At 41.2% G+C, this 20,343-nt stretch overlaps 1 protein-coding gene across 1 annotated transcript in view; it reads right to left on the bottom strand.

The window, feature by feature from the left end:
- Positions 1-682: 682 nt before the first annotated feature.
- The window catches only part of itprid1 (ITPR interacting domain containing 1), a 37,199-nt gene continuing 17,538 nt past the window's right edge, over positions 683-20,343 (bottom strand). Inside the window, exons 9-17 of the mRNA XM_026180838.1 lie at positions 19,480-19,994; positions 18,898-18,958; positions 10,639-10,751; positions 8,325-10,457; positions 3,128-3,255; positions 2,275-2,386; positions 1,868-2,182; positions 1,407-1,457; positions 683-1,176 (exon numbers count right to left, since the gene is read on the bottom strand). Coding sequence (XP_026036623.1) covers positions 1,410-1,457; positions 1,868-2,182; positions 2,275-2,386; positions 3,128-3,255; positions 8,325-10,457; positions 10,639-10,751; positions 18,898-18,958; positions 19,480-19,994 — 3,425 coding nt within the window. The 3' untranslated portion in view covers positions 683-1,176; positions 1,407-1,409. The remainder of the gene's footprint in view (positions 1,177-1,406; positions 1,458-1,867; positions 2,183-2,274; positions 2,387-3,127; positions 3,256-8,324; positions 10,458-10,638; positions 10,752-18,897; positions 18,959-19,479; positions 19,995-20,343) is intronic.

Genomic DNA, 20,343 nt, shown 5'->3' with positions numbered 1-20,343 from the left:
ATATTACTGATGATATAACATTGTCCAGACATGCTCTGTAAGGACATGATGAGGAAGCAGTGACAGAAGAAGCTGTGTGAGGCAGTGGATCCCTCAGCAGCTGGATTACAAAGAGCACAGGTAACAATAACATCTGTACCAGGTGTTGCGTTGCAGAGGTATTCAAGTATAAAAACAATAATAAACACAATGTGTTGGTTCTATAACCTCTTTCAAGAGTTGCTAAGTGTGAATAATTAAATAATAGATTAATACAATAGCAGATTGTGCCTTGTTCTCCGATGGACAGCAGGTGGAGAGTGATAGATGGAGGAAGAGAGGCAAAGAGTGAGTCACAGGCAGAGCTTGGTTTATTTCTCACTGTTTTGTTGTCTTATGGTTCCAAGCGCTGTCACCAATCTTTGCATTTTATTATTATCTCATAACACTTAATCACACTTTAATCAGCTACCATCTCTCCTGTGGACTCTTTAATGTCTACAGGCTCAGATCAACACAGCCCTGCCCTCCTGCACTATCAGCAGCAGGACCAGCAACTCTTCAACAGCAACATTGTACCCATCAGGTAAAACATGGGCTACATTTGCTTTGCATTGTCCCCACCTGGTGACAGTGATATAGTATGATGTGATTCCATATTTGATTCTTGGGTTGTTGTTATTTAGCCTGGTTCTATGTGCCCCTTTAACTTTCAAACGTCTCTGCACAGCCCTGCTCTCGATCCTTTAGTAAAACCAAAACCTTTAGAAGTCTTTATTCAGGATTTTACTCCAGTAACTGGTACATCCTGCTCCAGTCTGAAGTCGCACAAAAAAAGACTCACAGAGATTATGAATGCACAAATCACACAAATGTGTTTTACTTTTCCAAGGTATATTGTTTTAATATAATTAAGGTGTAAAACTTGCCAAACATACTATATTTAATGAATTAAGTCACAATTATATTGCTATGCTTTATCTTAAAAAACAAACATCATTCTTGTAAAACTTGATATGCTATGCCTTTTCACTTTCTTTTGGTTGTCTTGTTAGCAGATCCACTGACACAAACAGTAAAAGCGAAAATGACAGAAATACTAAGTAAACACTAAAACTGCACATCTCATACAATAAGGCTTTGAAAGAATGGAATATTGACAAAACATAGGTGTGCATCACACAATGTTCCTGACACCTGTAAAAAAAGGAAGGCATAAAAGTTATTAGAAACGAACAGCTGGATTTGAAGATAACCCAAGGAAACGTCAGCTCACACAGGTTGTCTCACAAACTTTCAAGACAACCTGTGGCTACATCCAGGGTGACGATGCTTTAGTGGGCCACTAGTTTGCAGAAAGCACATTAACTAGGCAAAACAAAAAAAAGTGTTTTCACAAGTTTGTAAGCTCTGCAACTGAATCTTACCTCTTATTCTGATGGGTCTGTGTTCACAGAATGATGCAAAGTCTCCTTCAGCTGAAACACAGGATACACAATCCACAGTAAAAAGCAAGATCACATTCACGTAAATATTGTAAATCATTCTGTCAGTTATCTAGGTTTCAAGAAAATGTCACTAGTTCTAATGTCAAACTCCCGTGTACCATCTTAAATTAAAAAATGCCTCATAAGCTGAGGAGTTCATGTAAAATGTGGATTTTCTGAAAAGTTACATTAATTTAATACTCATATTTAAATTTTTCATAGTATAATTAGTCACGTGGACAGTTTAGAAACGTCTTCTATTTCACAATCAGGTTCAATTTAAGAGCTCGTAGTGCAGGCAGCCGAAGATATAGAACCCATGACTTTTGTCACAGTTCGGCTGTGTGGCAGGCAGGATTTATCGACACATGAGAAGATAAAAATGGGATTTTTTTTCTTACTCTCTGCAAGAAGCCTACTATGTCTAGCTTGTCTGCTTTGGTGGGAGAGCCGCCCTGACCATCACAGATGCTCTCAGACCCAGGAAGTGACTGTCTGTTGGAATCCAGTCCAGGTTTCAGAGTCTTCCAGCCTTTCCAATCAGAAATGTGGCTACTCTGTATGTCAGCTGCCGTGAGCAAGGGTAGCAAAGAGCACTGAGTGGCTACTGTCCTGTTGGGCATTGGTTTAGATGATGGTGTGGGGACTGTTCCAGGTAGAAAGACTTTAAGTTGAGAGCAGAGGAGAGACTGTTCATCCAGCAATCTGTGCATCTTCTACTCCAAAACACAGAATCAGAAAACATAAAGTTAAAAAAAACAAAAATATATCGGCCTGCCGATCTGTCTCAGGAGATGAATTTTGTTACCATTTTCAAGCTTTCATCATACTCATAGGCCAGTTCTTTTAACTGCCTCTCCAGCTCACCAGCCTCTCGTTTTACTGCACGCCTCAGCTCTTCGATGTCCCGAATCTTCTCTCTAAACACGCACAACACACACACATTTATTGTTGGGTGCATGAAACTGTATGGTAATTATCACCATGCCAATGCTCGAAGCTGGTTATCATGTGGACCAAAAACAATTAAGTGTTTTCCAAGTGTACACTCATAGTTACACTGCAATGGATGCATCTGGGGCAATTCAGGGTTCAGTATATTGGCCAAGGATCCAGAAAATGCTCCAATAAATAAATATTGGTGATCATTTAAAACTGCTAAATTACTACCTATGCTAATGAACTCCCAGGGTCTATAACTTGAAAAAATAGTATGAAGATAAAATATATGACATATTCCATAAGCAAAAAGAACAATCTGATTCTGAGGTGGGCAGACAGTCAGAACGTTATTAGCACCTCACTCACTGATTCTATGATAAAGCTGCACGTCTACTGCATTCTCGTAAAACAGAGAAATTCCAAGAGAGTGACACAACAGCAGAACCATAACTACCATGTGTGGGAAAAGCTTTTAGGACCTCACTTTTTTTCAAGATCTGGGACCCAGACTAATGTTTTTGTCAGATTTGACTTGTGATTCTATACGTGCAGTTTTTATATTAAATTAAGGTTAAAAATGAATACTTTAAAGAACAAAATATATTTAATTCCTAGACGCGGTTCAAGTGGACTGCTAACTGATAAAACCTGTTTCTGAAAGGACTTTGGTTGTGCCTGTAGCCAGAACACACTAGAAATGTATAAACTATTGTTTGTACCTGTCCTGGTCAGAGAGACAACTGAACACAGCAGCCTGGTCTTCAGAGAGTTGCTCCTCCATGTTACTTAGCACAGACCAAAACTGCTGCAGACACAGCAACATCTCCTCCAGCTCATCCAGAGAGTACTATAGAGAACAAAGACACAGTTATCATTAAAAAAAGAAAACATCTATCTGTCGAAGACATTTCTCCGATAAGCTTCTTCAGTTCTAACAACAGACGGTGGAAAGTCCCAGGTGTTTAGGCCCTAGTGAGACTTGTCACTAAAGAGGGTTTTCGACCTACTATTGATCCTAGTCTCATCACATGAGCGATGGAAACTGTATTCCCTGGATACTATGGTCTCTCTTTCAGCTGAATAATGTGCCTCAAAGAAAAAAATGGTTCACCAGTGGTTTGACGAGCACAAAAATGGGTTTTAGGTGTTGACTTGGCCTCCAAATGATCCAGTCTCAGTCCCATATTTTGCTCCATTGCGGTTTATTTCACACCTCAAACATTTAATAAATAATTAAGCAAATACAAGTAATCTGCAATAAATTACTCCTTTTTTTTTCGTTTATGTGTGGACGAGGAATAAAGACTTGGTCACGCAACGTCAAAGGTATGTGTCTTTTTTCACGTCAAGCTGTGGCCACGTTATTGTTTACATGAGATGAATTGCAGGATGGCAGATAGAGACAAATACTGTTAATCTGACTGTCTGCAGGTTTTACACGCAGTTACTGTCCCTCCATTTACAAAGGCAGAGGCGTCACGGTGTGATTATTTTACTGTAGCTGTTTTTTTTCCCCTGTGTAATAATATTCAACATTGCATCAATACATTATTCAAAAAATGCCTCTCTGTGCAAAATGGGTTCAAAAACATAAACAACTGTAGGATCCTGTTTGTCCGTGATTTGAAGAGCCCAGCGCTGCTCCCGACGCAGGAGAAACCAATCCTGCAGGGAGACCTACCTCGGCACTTGTGCAGCTGAAGCCGAAGGGCAGATTTGCTTCACCATATTTTCTAGTCTTTGGCTCAGAATGAAGTTGGTTTGGAAACATATTCAGCGATGCTTCATCTCCTGCTTTGCGTTTCTGTGGGCGCCCCGTGCTAGCAGTGTACAAGCGAAGGATACAGAAAGCTGTCTCAGAGATTTAAGCCGCTTGTTTCCACAGTTAGGAACATATTGAGACAATGGAAGACCACAGGCTCAGTTCAAGTTAAGGCTCAAAGTGGCAGACCATGAAAAATCTCGGATAGACAGAAGCGTCAAATGGTGAGAACAGTCAGAATCAACCCACAAGGAGATGCTGTATGTGAGAGTGATGCAGAGGAAGCCTTTTCTCCGCCCACAGCACAAACAGAGACACTTGAGGTTTGCTAAAGCACATTTGGACAAGCCAGCTTCATTCTGGAATAAGGTGCTGTGGACTGATGAAACTAACATTGAGTTATTTGGGCATAACAAGGGGCTTTATGCATGGAGGAAAAAGAACACAGCAGTCCAAGAAAAACACCTGCTGCCTCCAGTAAAATATGGTGGTGGTTCCATCATGCTGTGGGGCTGTGTGGCCAGTGCAGGGACTGGGAATCCTGTCATAGTTGAGGGACACATGGATTCCACTCAGTATCAGCAGATTCTGGAGAATCAGTGACAAAGCTGAAGCTGCGCTGGGGCTGGATCTTTCAACGACCCGAGACACTGCTCAAAATCCACTAAGGCATTCATGCAGAGGAACAAGTAAAACGTTCATCTCAGTCCCCAGACCTGAATATTATTGAAAATCTGTGGTGTGAGTTAAAGAGAGCTGTTGATGCTCGGAAGCCATCAAACCTGAATGAACTAGAGATGTTGTGTAAAGAGGAATGGTCCAAAATACCTTCAACCACAATCCAGACTCCCATTGGAACCTACAGGAAGTGTTTAGAGGCTGGAATTTCTGCAAAAGGCGGATCTACTAAATATTGATTTCATTTCTTTTTTTGTGGAGTCCAAATTTATGCACCTGCCTGATTTTGTTAAAACAATTATTGCGCACTTTCTGTAAATCCAATAAACTTCATTTCACTTCTCAAATATCACTGTGTGTGTCTCCTATATGATATATTTAACTGACATTTTTTATTGTAACAACCAACGATTTATATAAGAAAATAATGACTATTAACAAGGTTGCCCAAACTTTTGCATCCCACTGTATAATCTTTATCTCAATATTTGGATCTATAATTTTATAATTTTGCTCTCCAATGCGTCCATCAGAGTGTGAATGTGTGAATGTTTTTAGATTGCACTTGAGTATAGAAGTGTTTGTATGAGTAGGTGTGAATAGGTGAATGAGGCATGTTGTATACAGTGTTTTGAGTCCTCAGAGAGAGTAGAAAAGCGCTATATAAGAATCAGTCCATTTATATAAGAATCAGTCCATTTACATGAGTCCAACACCACAAAGCAAAAGTGAAAACCAGCAAAACGATATTTCAAACCAATTATCACAGTGATTTTTCTTTAGAAACATAAGCAGGTAGAAACAGAAGCTGCAGCAGGACCTCTCATGAGTTTGGTCAGCTTTCACACAGCTTTCAGCTTCCATCACTCTGGACTTTTGGCTAGCTTAGTGTTTGCATGCCGTCTTGCTATCTTAGCATTAGCATGCTGTCTGTGCAGATGCTTGCAAAAAGCCAAAGTGATGTTAGCAGCATAATGCAGCTGTTTCTGTCCTGGAGGCAGCTTCCGCTTTACCATCGCTCACATCCTTTTGTGCAATAAAAATAAAAGTTGTCCATATACACTAGCATTTTCCTCCTCTGACAAATGAAGTCAAATCACCTAGTTGTAGTGTAACCAATAAGCAAGATTGATAGGCAAACAGCCTAACAATTCCAAGGAACTGTGCTTCTGGAACCGGTTCTTGATTTCCATCCCTAATAAACAGCGCTGGACTGGTTATCCGGCATACCGGGGATTTTCCCAGTGGGCCGACGTACTTTTAGGCCAATGAGTTGAATGCATTGGGACAATGAAAGATGTGCAACATCGGGCGCTGACAGTAGCCCACTTGTTCATTTTCATTAATGACACTTTTTTGCCCAATCAAATCTCATAACGCAACCGGGCGCTCCCCTATCTTCGCTCTGTGCTCACGCACCTTGTAGAACAGATTATTGTGTGGAAGAATGGCCGAAAAGGTGGAGCTCAAAAGCTAAATAAAAAAAGAAGAAACTAACAATAAATGTAGCAAAGTGTTTCAAATTAATGACATTAGCTTTTGGTGATGTTGCACTGTCAACAGTAGTACCAACAACAACTAGTAACCAGCCCTCACAGTCACAGGAGGCTGCTGTTTTTAGCACCAGATGTGGAGAAGTGTAGGAGGAGTAGAGATGGCACGATACCACTTTTTTATGTCCGATACCGATACCGATATCATAAATTTGGATATCTGCCGATACCGATATGAATCCGATATAGTGTTTTTTAATCAACAAAACTGGTTTTTTAAATATCTTGCTGCATTTTGTATAAGTTCATACTCAAGTTTAAAACAACGACTACACTAAAGCTATTCTGTTATACCTGTATGCAAAAAAAAAAAATTTCATAGTTCAGCAATACTGATCAATCTAATAAACTTAAACCTACACCATCCTCCCTATTCTGGTATTTTAAAGAGTACTTAGCGTAAATATTAAGCAACCTAACTAATAGGGTTCCAACTCCCAGCAACAACAAAAATAAATAAATAAAAAATAGGGAACCACCCCTCACGCTCCACCTCATGATGCTTAATCGACGTAATCAACCTTAATTTGATGCAGTGTGAAAAAAAAATGCACAGAAATAAATTATTTTTCAAGAAATATTAAATAGATTCAACATCTTTCTTCAACAAAATTGCAGACTGCACAGATGGTACCTTCCCAAAGGAAAAAGTACTATAGCTTACTAGGGTATATATATTAGACTTAACAGTTACTATATACAGTAATTGACTTCTATTCATTTTACATCAAATTAAAACTTTGGGTGTCAGATAATTATTTATTAAAAGCTCGACATTTTAAATGAGAATAAGAAAGAAAAGTATGTCTTTGTGCCCCCTTTTCCCTGTTCATGCCCTATCGGCCCCCCTGGCTAAACTTTGCTAGATCCGCCCCTGCACAGTTACCAGCCGTCAGCTGTAGAAAAAGATCCTGGAGTAGAAAGTAATATTAAATACATTCTAACAACAGCTGATCAAGCTTAAACGTGCTGCTGTTGTTCAGCCGCTGGTTTCCTCTTTCTGGTGCAAAGTGGGCCAAAAACAAACAAGAGAGACGGACTCACGACAGAAAAGCCGATCAGCTGATCGTTAAGCAGTTTCATGATTGAAGTAGCAGCAAGAAGAGGCAGTCGCTCGTTAAGCTTAACGCAGGAATGCTTTACAAACATTCAGAGATGGACTTACACACTTGCTTTACTTCTCTCGGGATAACTTTGTCGGAGATGAAATGCCGGGTTGCTAGCGAAGCTCCACATGCTATCCAGACCACCGACAGGTCCCGCATGCCACAGCCGCTCTATCACGTGATGCATACTGCTCCGACGTGCTAACGTTCTGAGGTGAGTTACGGCGTGTTGCAAGTTTTGTGAGGTGCTTTCGTGATATTTAATGGATCGGATTACATTTTTTATTTTTCTCCGATATCCGATCCAGTAATTTAGGTCAGTATCGGACCCCAGCCCCACAAGCACTGACAGCAGCCCATTCTTGCCCAATCAAATCTCTTAATGCAACCATCCCTGCTCCTACCTACCCTGTGTGCCTTATTGAAAAGTTTCATGTGGAAGAACTGGTTGATACAGGCAAACTCACAGTCATAAGAACCTTCTGTTGGTAGTACCAGCTGTGGGGAAGTGCAGGATGAGGGACAGCAGTCCCAATAACTTTAGTCCTCGGGCCCTAAAGGTTCAGAATGGAACTCAAATTCTAAACTACTTTCATCAGACACTGCCTATCGGCCTTGTTCTGAACCTGAAAAACTGTAAGACTATAGACGTAAAATAAAACCAAACCTTACTCACTGTGGTGCTTGAATACATGTAGTCAAGCAACTGAAGTTATACGTAAAAGGGTGTGAATTTTATATGTGGGTATCAACATAAATCTATTTGGCTAAATACACAAAATTAAGTAAGGATACTGGACAGTGTGGTATTACTCACAGGACTGTTTCCGAAAGTGGGTTCCTTGTTGTTACTCTTGTGAATACAGCAGGTATGGTCACAGGAGCAGCAGCATGCCATGGTGTCTTGCTGATTGCCCTCCCAAAGTTGCTTCTGAGTTTCATTTCCATTTCTGTTCATGTCTTCTTCCTGCTCATCCGGCCACAATCCTGTATCTACAGATACTGACTCTGGCTTACAATTTATAGCCATCTCAGGGATAGTCTCCTGTGATTTCAAATTATTAGACAGGTGAAAGAAAGAAGGAGATGAAGAGAAGAGCTCTTGATGTGTTGGTCTTTGTGTCATTCCTGGGCAACTCATGGACAAATTTGTTTTGTTTGGAACAGCATGAAGAGCCCCATATGATAAATTCTTGGTCAGAGTATTGCGCTGAATTTGCAGGTCTGTCCATGACTGGACAGCACGAAAGGGGCTGGAGGTGTCCAAAGGTAGAATGATAGGGAGACGAGTGCTTTTTGACTCAGGAGTGTATGGAACATCCTTTCTGTGGACAATATGAGAAGACAGATATGACGGCATTTGAACTGAAACAGAACGATTTGATGGTCTGATATTCGGGATTGCAGACTGGGATATGGATGTCAGTGAGGAAGGTACATCCAAGGAGCCATTTGCAGCTCTTGAGGTCTGGCCTCTGTCTGTGTTCGCTGAGTATGACATCGGTAAAGGGATGGCATTGCCTGTGGAAGAAAATGAATCTACAGGAAGATTTCCAGGAGTTCCATCTGAGATTTCAAAGCTTCCTGACGCTTCAGGGGTTGGATTGGACAGCTGGATGGGTTCTGCCCAATAGACTCGCCCTTCAGTATCAAGCTGCTGAAAAAAGTCATCTAAATCTATATTCTCATTGTCAGAGTCATCTACTGAGGTTTCAAAAACCAGATCTAAGTTCTCAATTGCAATGAGATTATTGGGTTTTACTTCATCTCCACTGTGTGCCTGTGCAACTTGATTGTGTAAGCGTATGTAACTCCCGGGTGATTCACTTTCTTTACCAGCAACGTGTTTTTGATAGAGTTTTCTAATATCGTTGTGTTTTGTCTTTGCTGACATGTCATCATGCACAGTAGAGGAGTTGACCAGTGTATCCATTTCTGACTGGCTTTCTACTTCAGAAGGTGAAGGTGCAGAACCTTCTGACAGATTAGCGGGAGTTTCTGTGTCTGAGATGTAAACGACAGCTTCTTGAGAAAGTTGGGGACCGTGTCCCTCACTTTCTTCCTGTTGTTTTTCATTCCTCTGAAATTTTTCCAACAGTATATCATTCATCTTGGCATTTGTACCATTTTGGATCTGACAGGATAGAGCAAGATCATTGTTATCATTGTGAGAATGCTGTCTGTTCTCTGGGGGTAAGACTGCACTATGCTGTCCAGAGACAACTTGCTCTGACTGGTCTGAAATTTCTCCTGAAGCTGGGTCTATGAGGTCATTTTGATGATGTGATTGTGATGACACATCAGGCTGACAAACTGGGATGTCAAGTTTATAAGAAAGGGAGGAAGGTGTGGGAAAACCTTCCTCTAATTTTGAGAAGTCCAAAACAGGTGGTGCTGATGGATTAGCTTTGTCCAAATGAAAAGAGAGCAAAGGGAGACTTTCATCCTCTTCCTTTTGTGTATCAGCAGTTGGCTTTGAAAAACTTATTCCATCAGAATCTAGAAAAAAAGATTTGTTTTTGTTGCTTTCGGGAGTTTGTGAGATTAACTTGAGTAATTTGGGAGAGACCAAAGTGGGTGGAGAACAGATCTCTCTGTTAGCATAGTGAGGTAAAGGAGGAGAAGTGGGATGCTGAGACGATATAGGACCAGAAGAAAAACTTTGTATTGAAGCGGGTGGAGACTGATCCGGATTTGGTACTGTTTCAGTGTTTGCAATTTGCAGGTCACAACTTGAGAGAGGCAGTGAGGCAGAAGCTATGGAAGAGCTCGAGTCTATAGTAGAATCTGGTGAAGGGCAGGGTGAGGAAGGGAGATATTTATTAACACCACAAGAGGTCATTGTTGAGGCAGGGATGGGAGATTTGTCAGTATGAGGAGAAAAAGCAGAAGACTCTGGTTTCTCACTGTCCTGATTGTCACCACTCATTTCTGAAAACCCTGAGCGAGCCTGAAATCAAACAGGAAATACAGTCAAACATCTGAACATTCAAATGCTCTAAATATCCTAAATAGCAACTTAGTATACTCTACGATCTAGTGTCAGTGTTATGAATTAGGGTAGTGCGCTGCATTTCAATAAACTTGACAGACTGTGAGAAAAGTGAGACTGCATTGACAAGAGAAGAGACCTTGATGATTTCAGATCCTGGTGATGCCAAATGAGGGACCAGTGGTATAAAGGGTTCTTCTAGAAAGCCACTGCTGTCTGACTGGCAGCTGTTGGTCCGCATTACACCTCTCACTGCTCAAACAAATGAAGGAGGAATGAGAAGACAAAGAGAAAGAGGACATGGAATTATATCCACAACTTATCAAAATCTCTGGTATTTGTCTCAACGCTGGAATTTAAAAAGTTTTGAAAACATGTTGTGGGAAATCTGTTTTTTATTCCAAACTTTCTAGAGGTCTATTGTTCCCAGGCCAGCTAATAAAAACAATCTCTCCAGCATGTCCAGTGCCTGCCCCAGGATCAGACACCCTTCAGAGAAAGACATTTGCATACATAGTCTCATTCTTTCCATCAGCTCCCACAGCTCAGGGTCATAGGATGAACCGAGATCAGTCAACTCTTGCTAGTTGAATTGCTGCGATAATTGTATGGAGCTGAATATAATGGATTTAATTGTTTTTAACCCTTGTTCATTGTAGCTTTTTGTGTGTTTTTTGTGTGCACTGTTTTTTATAAGATTGTGACCTCACAAACTTTGAGTTTTTTGCAGGTTTCCTCCAGATTGGTCGAATCCATGTATATCCATGATATTTGGTACTTTGAACATATGTGCATGTCAAAACCCCCGGTCCCCAACAGCTTTTCCCTTGCAGCAAATGACAGCAGCAACATTATTCTCTTGTTCCTTGTGGAGAGACCCTTAGCTTTGCTTGGCCTTGTGTCTGTGAGCTGGTTTCTTGCTAGTAGTTCTTGTGCTTAACTTACTCATTGTGTATATACACAGATCACTGAAACGTAAGAGCTGAACTGCTTTTTTGCTCTGAACACTTGTTCTCCTGTTGTTCATCTAGGGAGTTAGGTTTAGCATATGCCTTCAGTTTGTTTAGTTTTTTGCTTGTTTTTTTGTCACATAGGAATAAGGTAGCACAGCTCCTTGAAAGATAGCCGCTTTTGATTGTTGTTTTGGCATTGGTTCATCCTGGAGTCAGTTACTGGTATTGCTTGTGACCAAGTATGTATTAATAAACAATGTCTTTGACAGAAAATTACTGGTTAGACTCCACCTGTTTTGTGACCACAGTAGGGACTCTCTTTGAAGTTTATACATTCCCAGTGATGTGCAAGATGTCCTACTTATCCTTGGTCTTTGCTTCCTTCCAGGAAGGCATTTTAGTGCGAATCAGGAGATTCTCAAAGTATTCCCTTCACTGCCCTACCTTATACACTCAACAAAAATATAAACGCAACACCTTTGCTACTGCTCCCATTCCCCATGGGATGGACGTAGAGACCTAAAATTCATTCCAGATACACAATATAACCATCCCTCCCAAACAGTGGTCACAAATCAGTCCAAATGTGTGGTAGTGGGCACATCTGCTATATTGAGATGATCCATCCCACCTCACAGGTGTGCCACATCAGGATGCTGATCTGACATCATGAGTAGTGCACAGGTGTACCTCAGACTGCCCACAACAAAAGGCCACCCTGGAATGTGCAGTTTTGTCTCACAGCAAAATGCCACAGATGCCACAAGCAATGAGGGAGCGTGCAATTGGCATGCTGACAGCAGGAATGTCAACCAGATCTGTCGCCCGTGCATTGAATGTTCATTTCTCAACCATAAGCCGTCTCCACAGGCGTTTCAGAGAATATGGCAGCACATCCAACCGGTTATATTGTGTATCTGGAATGAATTTTAGGTCTCTACGTCCATCCCATGGGGAATGGGAGCAGTAACAAAGGTGTTGCGTTTATATTTTTGTTGAGTGTATAAATGCCCTTAAGCTAAACATAATGTTTATTATAGACAAACTGAAAGAATCACAAAGGTTCAATAATAAAGACGAGACTCTGTACTCTCAGGATTTAGATTAGGCAAGCTGTTCCTCCCAATCACATCCCTCCAGTAGTCCAATCACACCGAAGTCGCCCAGTTTGACAATGGATGCCCCAGACCACTTTGATCTTGTAGTAGAAAATGAAAAACAGGAACTTTTCTGTCATTTAATTGTTTATTGCTTAATTACTTTGTGTAGTATGAATGGCCATAGGGTGAATTTTTATCAGTAGGAAATGCTGTGAAACCTAGCAGATCAAACATGTTAAGAAATATTATTATTATTATTATTAATGCTCAATACTGAACTGAGACTTATTTTTATGCATTTACTACTAAGCTTAAATCCAAGCTCTCCCATCTATCCTGCTCTCAAACCCTTGCTGTTTTAGTCAGATGTAGTCCAGTTTATTGTCCAGTGAGCAGACCACACAGTGGGAATTTAGGGACTGCTGCATCTTTGTTTTTACAGAGATGCAGCATGCAGCATTTTACAGAAGCATGGCTCAGTGACAGAGCTCCAGACACCACCATTCAGCTACACGGGCTCATTTCATTTCGTGCAGACAGAAATGCAGCTCTGTGCGGTAAGACTCCTGGTGGTGGCTTGTGTGTCTACATAAACTTGGAATGGTGCAAGAACTCTGTGCTTGTTTCTTACTACTGCTCTTTGTTGGTAGAGTTTAGGACTGTTAGATGCAGACCTTTTTAACTTTCCTCGGGAATTCACTGCGGTGTTCATTACAGCAGTGTAAATGCCACCCAGCACTAACGCTAAGGGGGCGAGCTGCAGAACTCACACCCGATGGACTGTTTATTATCGCCAGAGATTTCAACCACTCAAATCTCAAGTCACTGCTTCTGAAATTGCATCAACACGTGGACTTTGCGGTGAGGGGAAAAAATGGGCTGGATCTTGTTTATACAAACATTTCAGCATGTAGAGAGCAAAGTCTCGCCCCCACCTCAGATACTCAGACCACTTGTCATGCTATTTCCAGCATGCAGACCGCTCGTCAGACGCTGGAAACCAGTTCTGAACAGATGAAACTTGGCCTGCAGGAGCTCTCTCTGCTTTTCAGGACTGTTTTGAGCACAGTGACTGGGACATGTTCAGGGAAGCTCTATGAAATGGCGACTGCACCAACTTGAAGGAGAACACATCATCTGTGTGCTCAGCCCAATGCTGTTCACTCTACTGACTCACGACTGTGCAGCGATGCACAGTTCAAACCACATCATCAAGTTCACCAATGACATGACTGTGGTGGGTCTCATCAGCAAGAATGACGAGTCAGCATACAGAAAGGAGGTGCAACAGCTAACGGACTGGTGTAGAGTCAACAACCTGTCTCTGAATGTGGACAAAAGAGATAATTGTTGACTTTAGGAGAGCATGGAGAGATCACTGTCCACTGAACATCGATGGATCCTCTGTGGAGGTCGTCAAGAGCACCAAATTCCTTGGTGTCCACCTGGCGGAGAACCTCTCCTGGTCCCTCAACACCAGCTCCATGACTAAGAAGGCACAACAGCATCTCTACTTCTTGCAGAAGCTGAGAAAAGCCCATCTCGCTCCATCCATTCTCACTATGTTCTACAGAGGGACTATCGAGAGCATCCTGAGCAGCAGCATCACTGTCTGGTATGGTAACTGCACCGTATCCGATCGCAATACCCTACAACAGACAGTGAGAACAGCTGAGAAGATCGTTGGAGCCTCTCTTCCCTCCATCACAGACACTTATGGCACCCACTGCATCTGCAAAGCCACCAGCATTGTGGAGGACCCCACATACCCCTCACATACACTCTTCATCTTGCTGCCTTCAGGCAAGAGGTACCGGACCATTCAGGCCCTCACTGCCAGACTGTGAAACAGTTTCTTTCCCCAAGCCTCCAGACTCCTGAACACTCAGTGACTGGACCGACACACACACACCTTCATACACCAAGTTACTTTTTGCACATTTCTATTGCACTATTGTGTCAGCACTGTCTTGTCTCTGTATCGTTCTGTTCTGTCTACTGTTGCACTGTCTTTGTTTTGTTTTTGTGCAATCTTTGCACATTGCACTTTATGTTATCCTGTGTTGATATGTAGCACCATGGTCTTGGAGTAACGTCGTCTCTGTACTGTACCACTATACATGGTTGGAATGACAATAAAGCCACTTGACTTAACTTAATGGGAGAACATACATGAAGTTTAAGCCTTGGACAAGTTTGAAACATTATGTCCTCCACAATAAAAGTGGCTGAAAATAAACACCGGTATCACTTCATCCAGTTCCTAATTTTAAAATTCTGCACTCCGCTTTGCAGTCTCCAATATCATTGAGCTGCAGCCAGATGCTGCTCATTTTACATTTTTCACTCAGTTCTCCACTTTTTTCTTGACATGCTTGCATTTAAATCCGGCTCCCCGTCTCTTTGTGCACCTGGCCTGTACCACTACACTTGTTGTCTTCGGAAGGTCTGCATTGGCATATGAAATTATCTCGTGGGCCGGATATGATTGTATCACAGATAAAGCAGGTCAAGTTAGGGCTGCACGATTAATCGTTAGAAAATCGCAATCTCGATTCATACTTATGTGCGATCTCATTTTCAAATGACAACGATTTAAAAAAAAAAAAAAGAAAAAGAAAAAATGACGACGACGATTGTACCGCATTTTGGTCCGGGACGTACTCTGCATGAAAACAAGCGCTCACTCTTCCTGCTCAACAAATGACAAGGGCGGAGCCTTATACCACGTGATACAGAAGCTGTGCCGTGTGAGGCTAAAATTAGCAGGGAAAAAACAACAGAGGGATGACGAGGGATGACGAGAAAGTGACAGGAGAAAATCCGTCCCGGTCAACCACCCAAACACCAATAACTGTCACAGTCTGGCGAGGGCAGACTGTATGAATTGAAAAAGGACCCAAAATGCAGACTCCAAGGAACAGGGAACAAAACTTGAATGTTAACAAAAAGCGAGCCGTTTAATATGGCTGGGAAAAAAGGTACAAACAAAGGGCAAGGCAAACTGAAGCAAAATTAACACAAACCTAAACTGGGAAATCTAAACAAACAATAAGAAAAACCTAGACAAAAAAAACTTGGAAACATGGCGTGGACAACAGACAACCTGACAATCACACACTGAAAACAGAGGACTTAAATACACAGGAGGTGATTAGGGGAAGTGGAGACACATGAGGAAACAGCTGGCACACATGAACATAATGACGTCACAGAGGGAGAGTAAAACTGAACATGATGAACACAGAACACCAGACCTCTTCACAATAAAACAGGAAACATAATGAGACATAGACATGACAACCCGAACTTGACAACGTAAGACACAGACATGAAACGCATGAAGAGCAGGGGAGATTTAACATGGTTGGAAACACGAGGGGAAAATAATAACTAGAAACACTTAAGCATGATAACAAATGAACTTAGGAACCTGAAGGGCTTACATAAACTAAAACATCAAAATGAACTAAAACTCAAAACACTGGGTCATAAGACCCAGGATCGTGACAATAACGGGAACCTTATACAGCGCTTCCCTATACACGTCGAACTCAAAGAAATTACGGAGGCTATCACTTATCATCTGACCAAAGATATGGATCCCATCAACACTGTGCAAAACGAGGGATTTAGGAAAATGATCAACACCCTAGACAAACGCTACACAGTGCCGTCCCGCAACTATTTTTCTATTGTTGCACTACCTGCTCTACAGGGAGTGCAGAATTATTAGGCAAGTTGTATTTTGAGGAATAATTTTATTATTGAACAACAACCATGTTCTCAATGAACCCAAAAAACTCATTAATATCAAAGCTGAATGTTTTTGGAAGTAGTTTTTAGTTTGTTTTTAGTTTTAGCTATTTTAGGGGGATATCTGTGTGTGCAGGTGACTATTACTGTGCATAATTATTAGGCAACTTAACAAAAAACAAATATATACCCATTTCAATTATTTATTTTTACCAGTGAAACCAATATAACATCTCCACATTCACAAATATACATTTCTGACATTCAAAAACAAAACAAAAACAAATCAGCGACCAATATAGCCACCTTTCTTTGCAAGGACACTCAAAAGCCTGCCATCCATGGATTCTGTCAGTGTTTTGATCTGTTCACCATCAACATTGCGTGCAGCAGCAACCACAGCCTCCCAGACACTGTTCAGAGAGGTGTACTGTTTTCCCTCCTTGTAAATCTCACATTTGATGATGGACCACAGGTTCTCAATGGGGTTCAGATCAGGTGAACAAGGAGGCCATGTCATTAGTTTTTCTTCTTTTATACCCTTTCTTGCCAGCCACGCTGTGGAGTACTTGGACGCGTGTGATGGAGCATTGTCCTGCATGAAAATCATGTTTTTCTTGAAGGATGCAGACTTCTTCCTGTACCACTGCTTGAAGAAGGTGTCTTCCAGAAACTGGCAGTAGGACTGGGAGTTGAGCTTGACTCCATCCTCAACCCGAAAAGGCCCCACAAGCTCATCTTTGATGATACCAGCCCAAACCAGTACTCCACCTCCACCTTGCTGGCGTCTGAGTGGGACTGGAGCTCTCTGCCCTTTACCAATCCAGCCACGGGCCCATCCATCTGGCCCATCAAGACTCACTCTCATTTCATCAGTCCATAAAACCTTAGAAAAACCAGTCTTGAGATATTTCTTGGCCCAGTCTTGACGTTTCAGCTTGTGTGTCTTGTTCAGTGGTGGTCGTCTTTCAGCCTTTCTTACCTTGGCCATGTCTCTGAGTATTGCACACCTTGTGCTTTTGGGCACTCCAGTGATGTTGCAGCTCTGAAATATGGCCAAACTGGTGGCAAGTGGCATCTTGGCAGCTGCACGCTTGACTTTTCTCAGTTCATGGGCAGTTATTTTGCGCCTTGGTTTTTCCACACGCTTCTTGCGACCCTGTTGACTATTTTGAATGAAACGCTTGATTGTTCGATGATCACGCTTCAGAAGCTTTGCAATTTTGAGACTGCTGCATCCCTCTGCAAGACATCTCACTATTTTTGACTTTTCTGAGCCTGTCAAGTCCTTCTTTTGACCCATTTTGCCAAAGGAAAGGACGTTGCCTAATAATTCTGCACACCTGATATAGGGTGTTGATGTCATTAGACCACACCCCTTCTCATTACAGAGATGCACATCACCTAATATGCTTAATTGGTAGTAGGCTTTCGAGCCTATACAGCTTGGAGTAAGACAACATGCATGAAGAGGATGATGTGGACAAAATACTCATTTGCCTAATAATTCTGTACTCCCTGTATACACGCAGTGTCGAGCAACGGTGGAGACGGAATTTCAAGCAGTACAACATTTTGCGGCAACAACAAAACGTGAGACATTTGTTGTTTTTATGTTTATTTATTGTTTTTATGTTCAGTCTCAACTGTTACGAAGTTGATGTGCAGTTAATAAGTGCAATAAATATTTATACTGGAAAAGAAAATGGTGAGAGAATCGTGATCTCAATTCTAAGCCAAAAAAATCGTGATTCTCATGGCAGATACATTTTTTTTAGTTGTGCAAAGATCTTGTAGAAGTTCCTCTTAGTGCTGCTTAGTGCTTGTTTAATCTTTAGACCATTGAAAATGTAGTAAGTCTAATAGCTTTTCCAGGAACAAAAAAACATGAAAGTTAAGTTGGAAACTGAAACAACCCATGTAGCATTTACCATATAGGTCTATAAATGGACAACATCTCAAGCTCTTCAGTGTAGGTTCAAGTATAAGTCAAGTGTATTTGAAGTATAGTATGGTCAAGTGTATGCTTTTTAAGCAAAAGCCTAATTAGATGTACCTAAAACACAACTGTGTAAATATTAAACATGCTCTGGTCTCTGCACTTGAGGGTGCAAGAGAGCAATGCAATAAAATTCCCTCGATCACATATTAATGCTGCAATTACAACATGATGACGATTGATGTAATACTTGGTTTGACAGTAATGATCCAAATATGAAAATGACCAAAGCCTGTAACGACTTTGCATCTCTGGATCATGGTAGACTCTTCCATGATGGTAAAACTGCATGCAAATAATGTAATTGTGCTCTGTTTATGTCCATGAATTACATACCTACAAAGAATCCCAGATGTTTCATGTATGAGGAAGTTTTTATCCTTTTATAATTGGGACTGAATAAAAAATAGTGAGTGAATAAAAAACAGCAAAGAATGAGAAGGTATGCAGAGATTTAACAGATCATGTAGCACCTGAATGAAGCATCCACTTTGTCCTCTTTCCATGTTACTTCTATGAAGAGAAAACTTTGCTGATATTTCTTTAATTGCTACAGTCTTGTTACTTTGTAATTGTACAGTTTTACTAACCAAAGTTTTCTGCTCCTCCCACGTAGCTCACTGCAACACTGCTTTCATCAAAGCTCTGTATCTAGAATGAGATATGAAATATAATGTGTATGATTAGTAAAACTCACAGGAAGTCAACACAGAAGGAAAAATATTAGATATACAGGGTGGGCCATTTATACGGATACACCGTAATAACATGGGAATGGTTGGTGATGTTAAAGTCCTGTTTGTGGCACATTAGTAGATGCGAGGGGGCAAACTCCTCAAGGTGGGTGGTGACCATGGTGGCCATTTAGAAGTCGGCCATCTTGGATACAATAGGAAGAGGGCCATGTGACACATCAAACTTATTGGTAATGTCACAAGAAAAACAATGGTGTGAAAAACCTAATTAAATTGCACAGCACTTTTTTAAGCAATTATTTTAAAAAAATACCAGATGTAGCATAAATGATACAAATGAAATATATGGAAATTAATATGTAATTAATTTTGTAAACAAAATTGTTCACTAAACTCTCTATTTTAAAAAAAACTGTCCATTGTTTTCATATTTCAGGTTTTAAGGGCTTCTCTGTTCTATAACAGACTTCAACTTGCCTCCTCCATTTCAAACGATTCCCTGATCTGTCCTTGGCTCTTCTTCCTCTGTAAGAAAGATTTAGCTGCCAAGGGGTGACCTTCTCTCAGGGGTGCAGATTTGAGCGCTCCCTCCTGGGATAGTAAATAAACCAAGGGATGTTGGGATTGAAGGTCTGGATCATTTCCTTGTTCCTCTGCCAAAGTACTCAGAGACGCAGTCTCTAGAGAGCCTGGTTTAACTCTTTTTAAGCAGACGTTTTTGTCTCTAGGGCTGGATGTGGGTTGCTGTGACTCAGATGCAGGAACACAGTTGGCAGCAGGTATAGTCAGGCCATGGGTTTTATTCCTGTGTATTTGGCCAAGTGACTTTTTTGATGCTCGTCTGAACAGCATGCTCATGCGCCTTCTCCTCTCCTGGGCCTCAGGAGGCAGGTCTTTTCCTTGTGTTGCTTTCAGTGGAGAGGAGGAAGATCCTATAAAGCTGGAGAATGCTGTAGTGACCTGCTGTAGAACCTCAAGTTGTCTAAACCGATCTGAGATAGGAAGAAAAAAAACAAAGTCTTGTTTTCAGAAATATGTACTTGATTATACAACGTACAGCATCACGAAAACAATGTCTCTCCATTGTTTTTGTATTTGTACAAAGCACAGATTTAGTATTCCTTGTGTGTGCTGAAGTCTGATGCCTTCAAAATACTTTTGAAAACAGGCTTTTGTTTGTTTTTTCACTTCTATCAACAATCTGAGTTTGATGGGGGCTTGACTGTGAACCAGATCTCATCAGCCTCCATTAGTGTGGACCTCACTGATGACAGTATGAAAGCAAATATTTGTCACCAGATGTCAATATTTTATATAAGAAACAAGGAATCAGTTGGACTC

This window comes from Astatotilapia calliptera, chromosome 9 (assembly GCF_900246225.1).
Source record: "Astatotilapia calliptera chromosome 9, fAstCal1.2, whole genome shotgun sequence".
NCBI lineage: Eukaryota > Metazoa > Chordata > Actinopteri > Cichliformes > Cichlidae > Astatotilapia > Astatotilapia calliptera.
The sequence above is the reverse complement of the archived record's forward strand: the minus strand, read 5'-3'. Positions and strand labels throughout refer to the sequence as shown.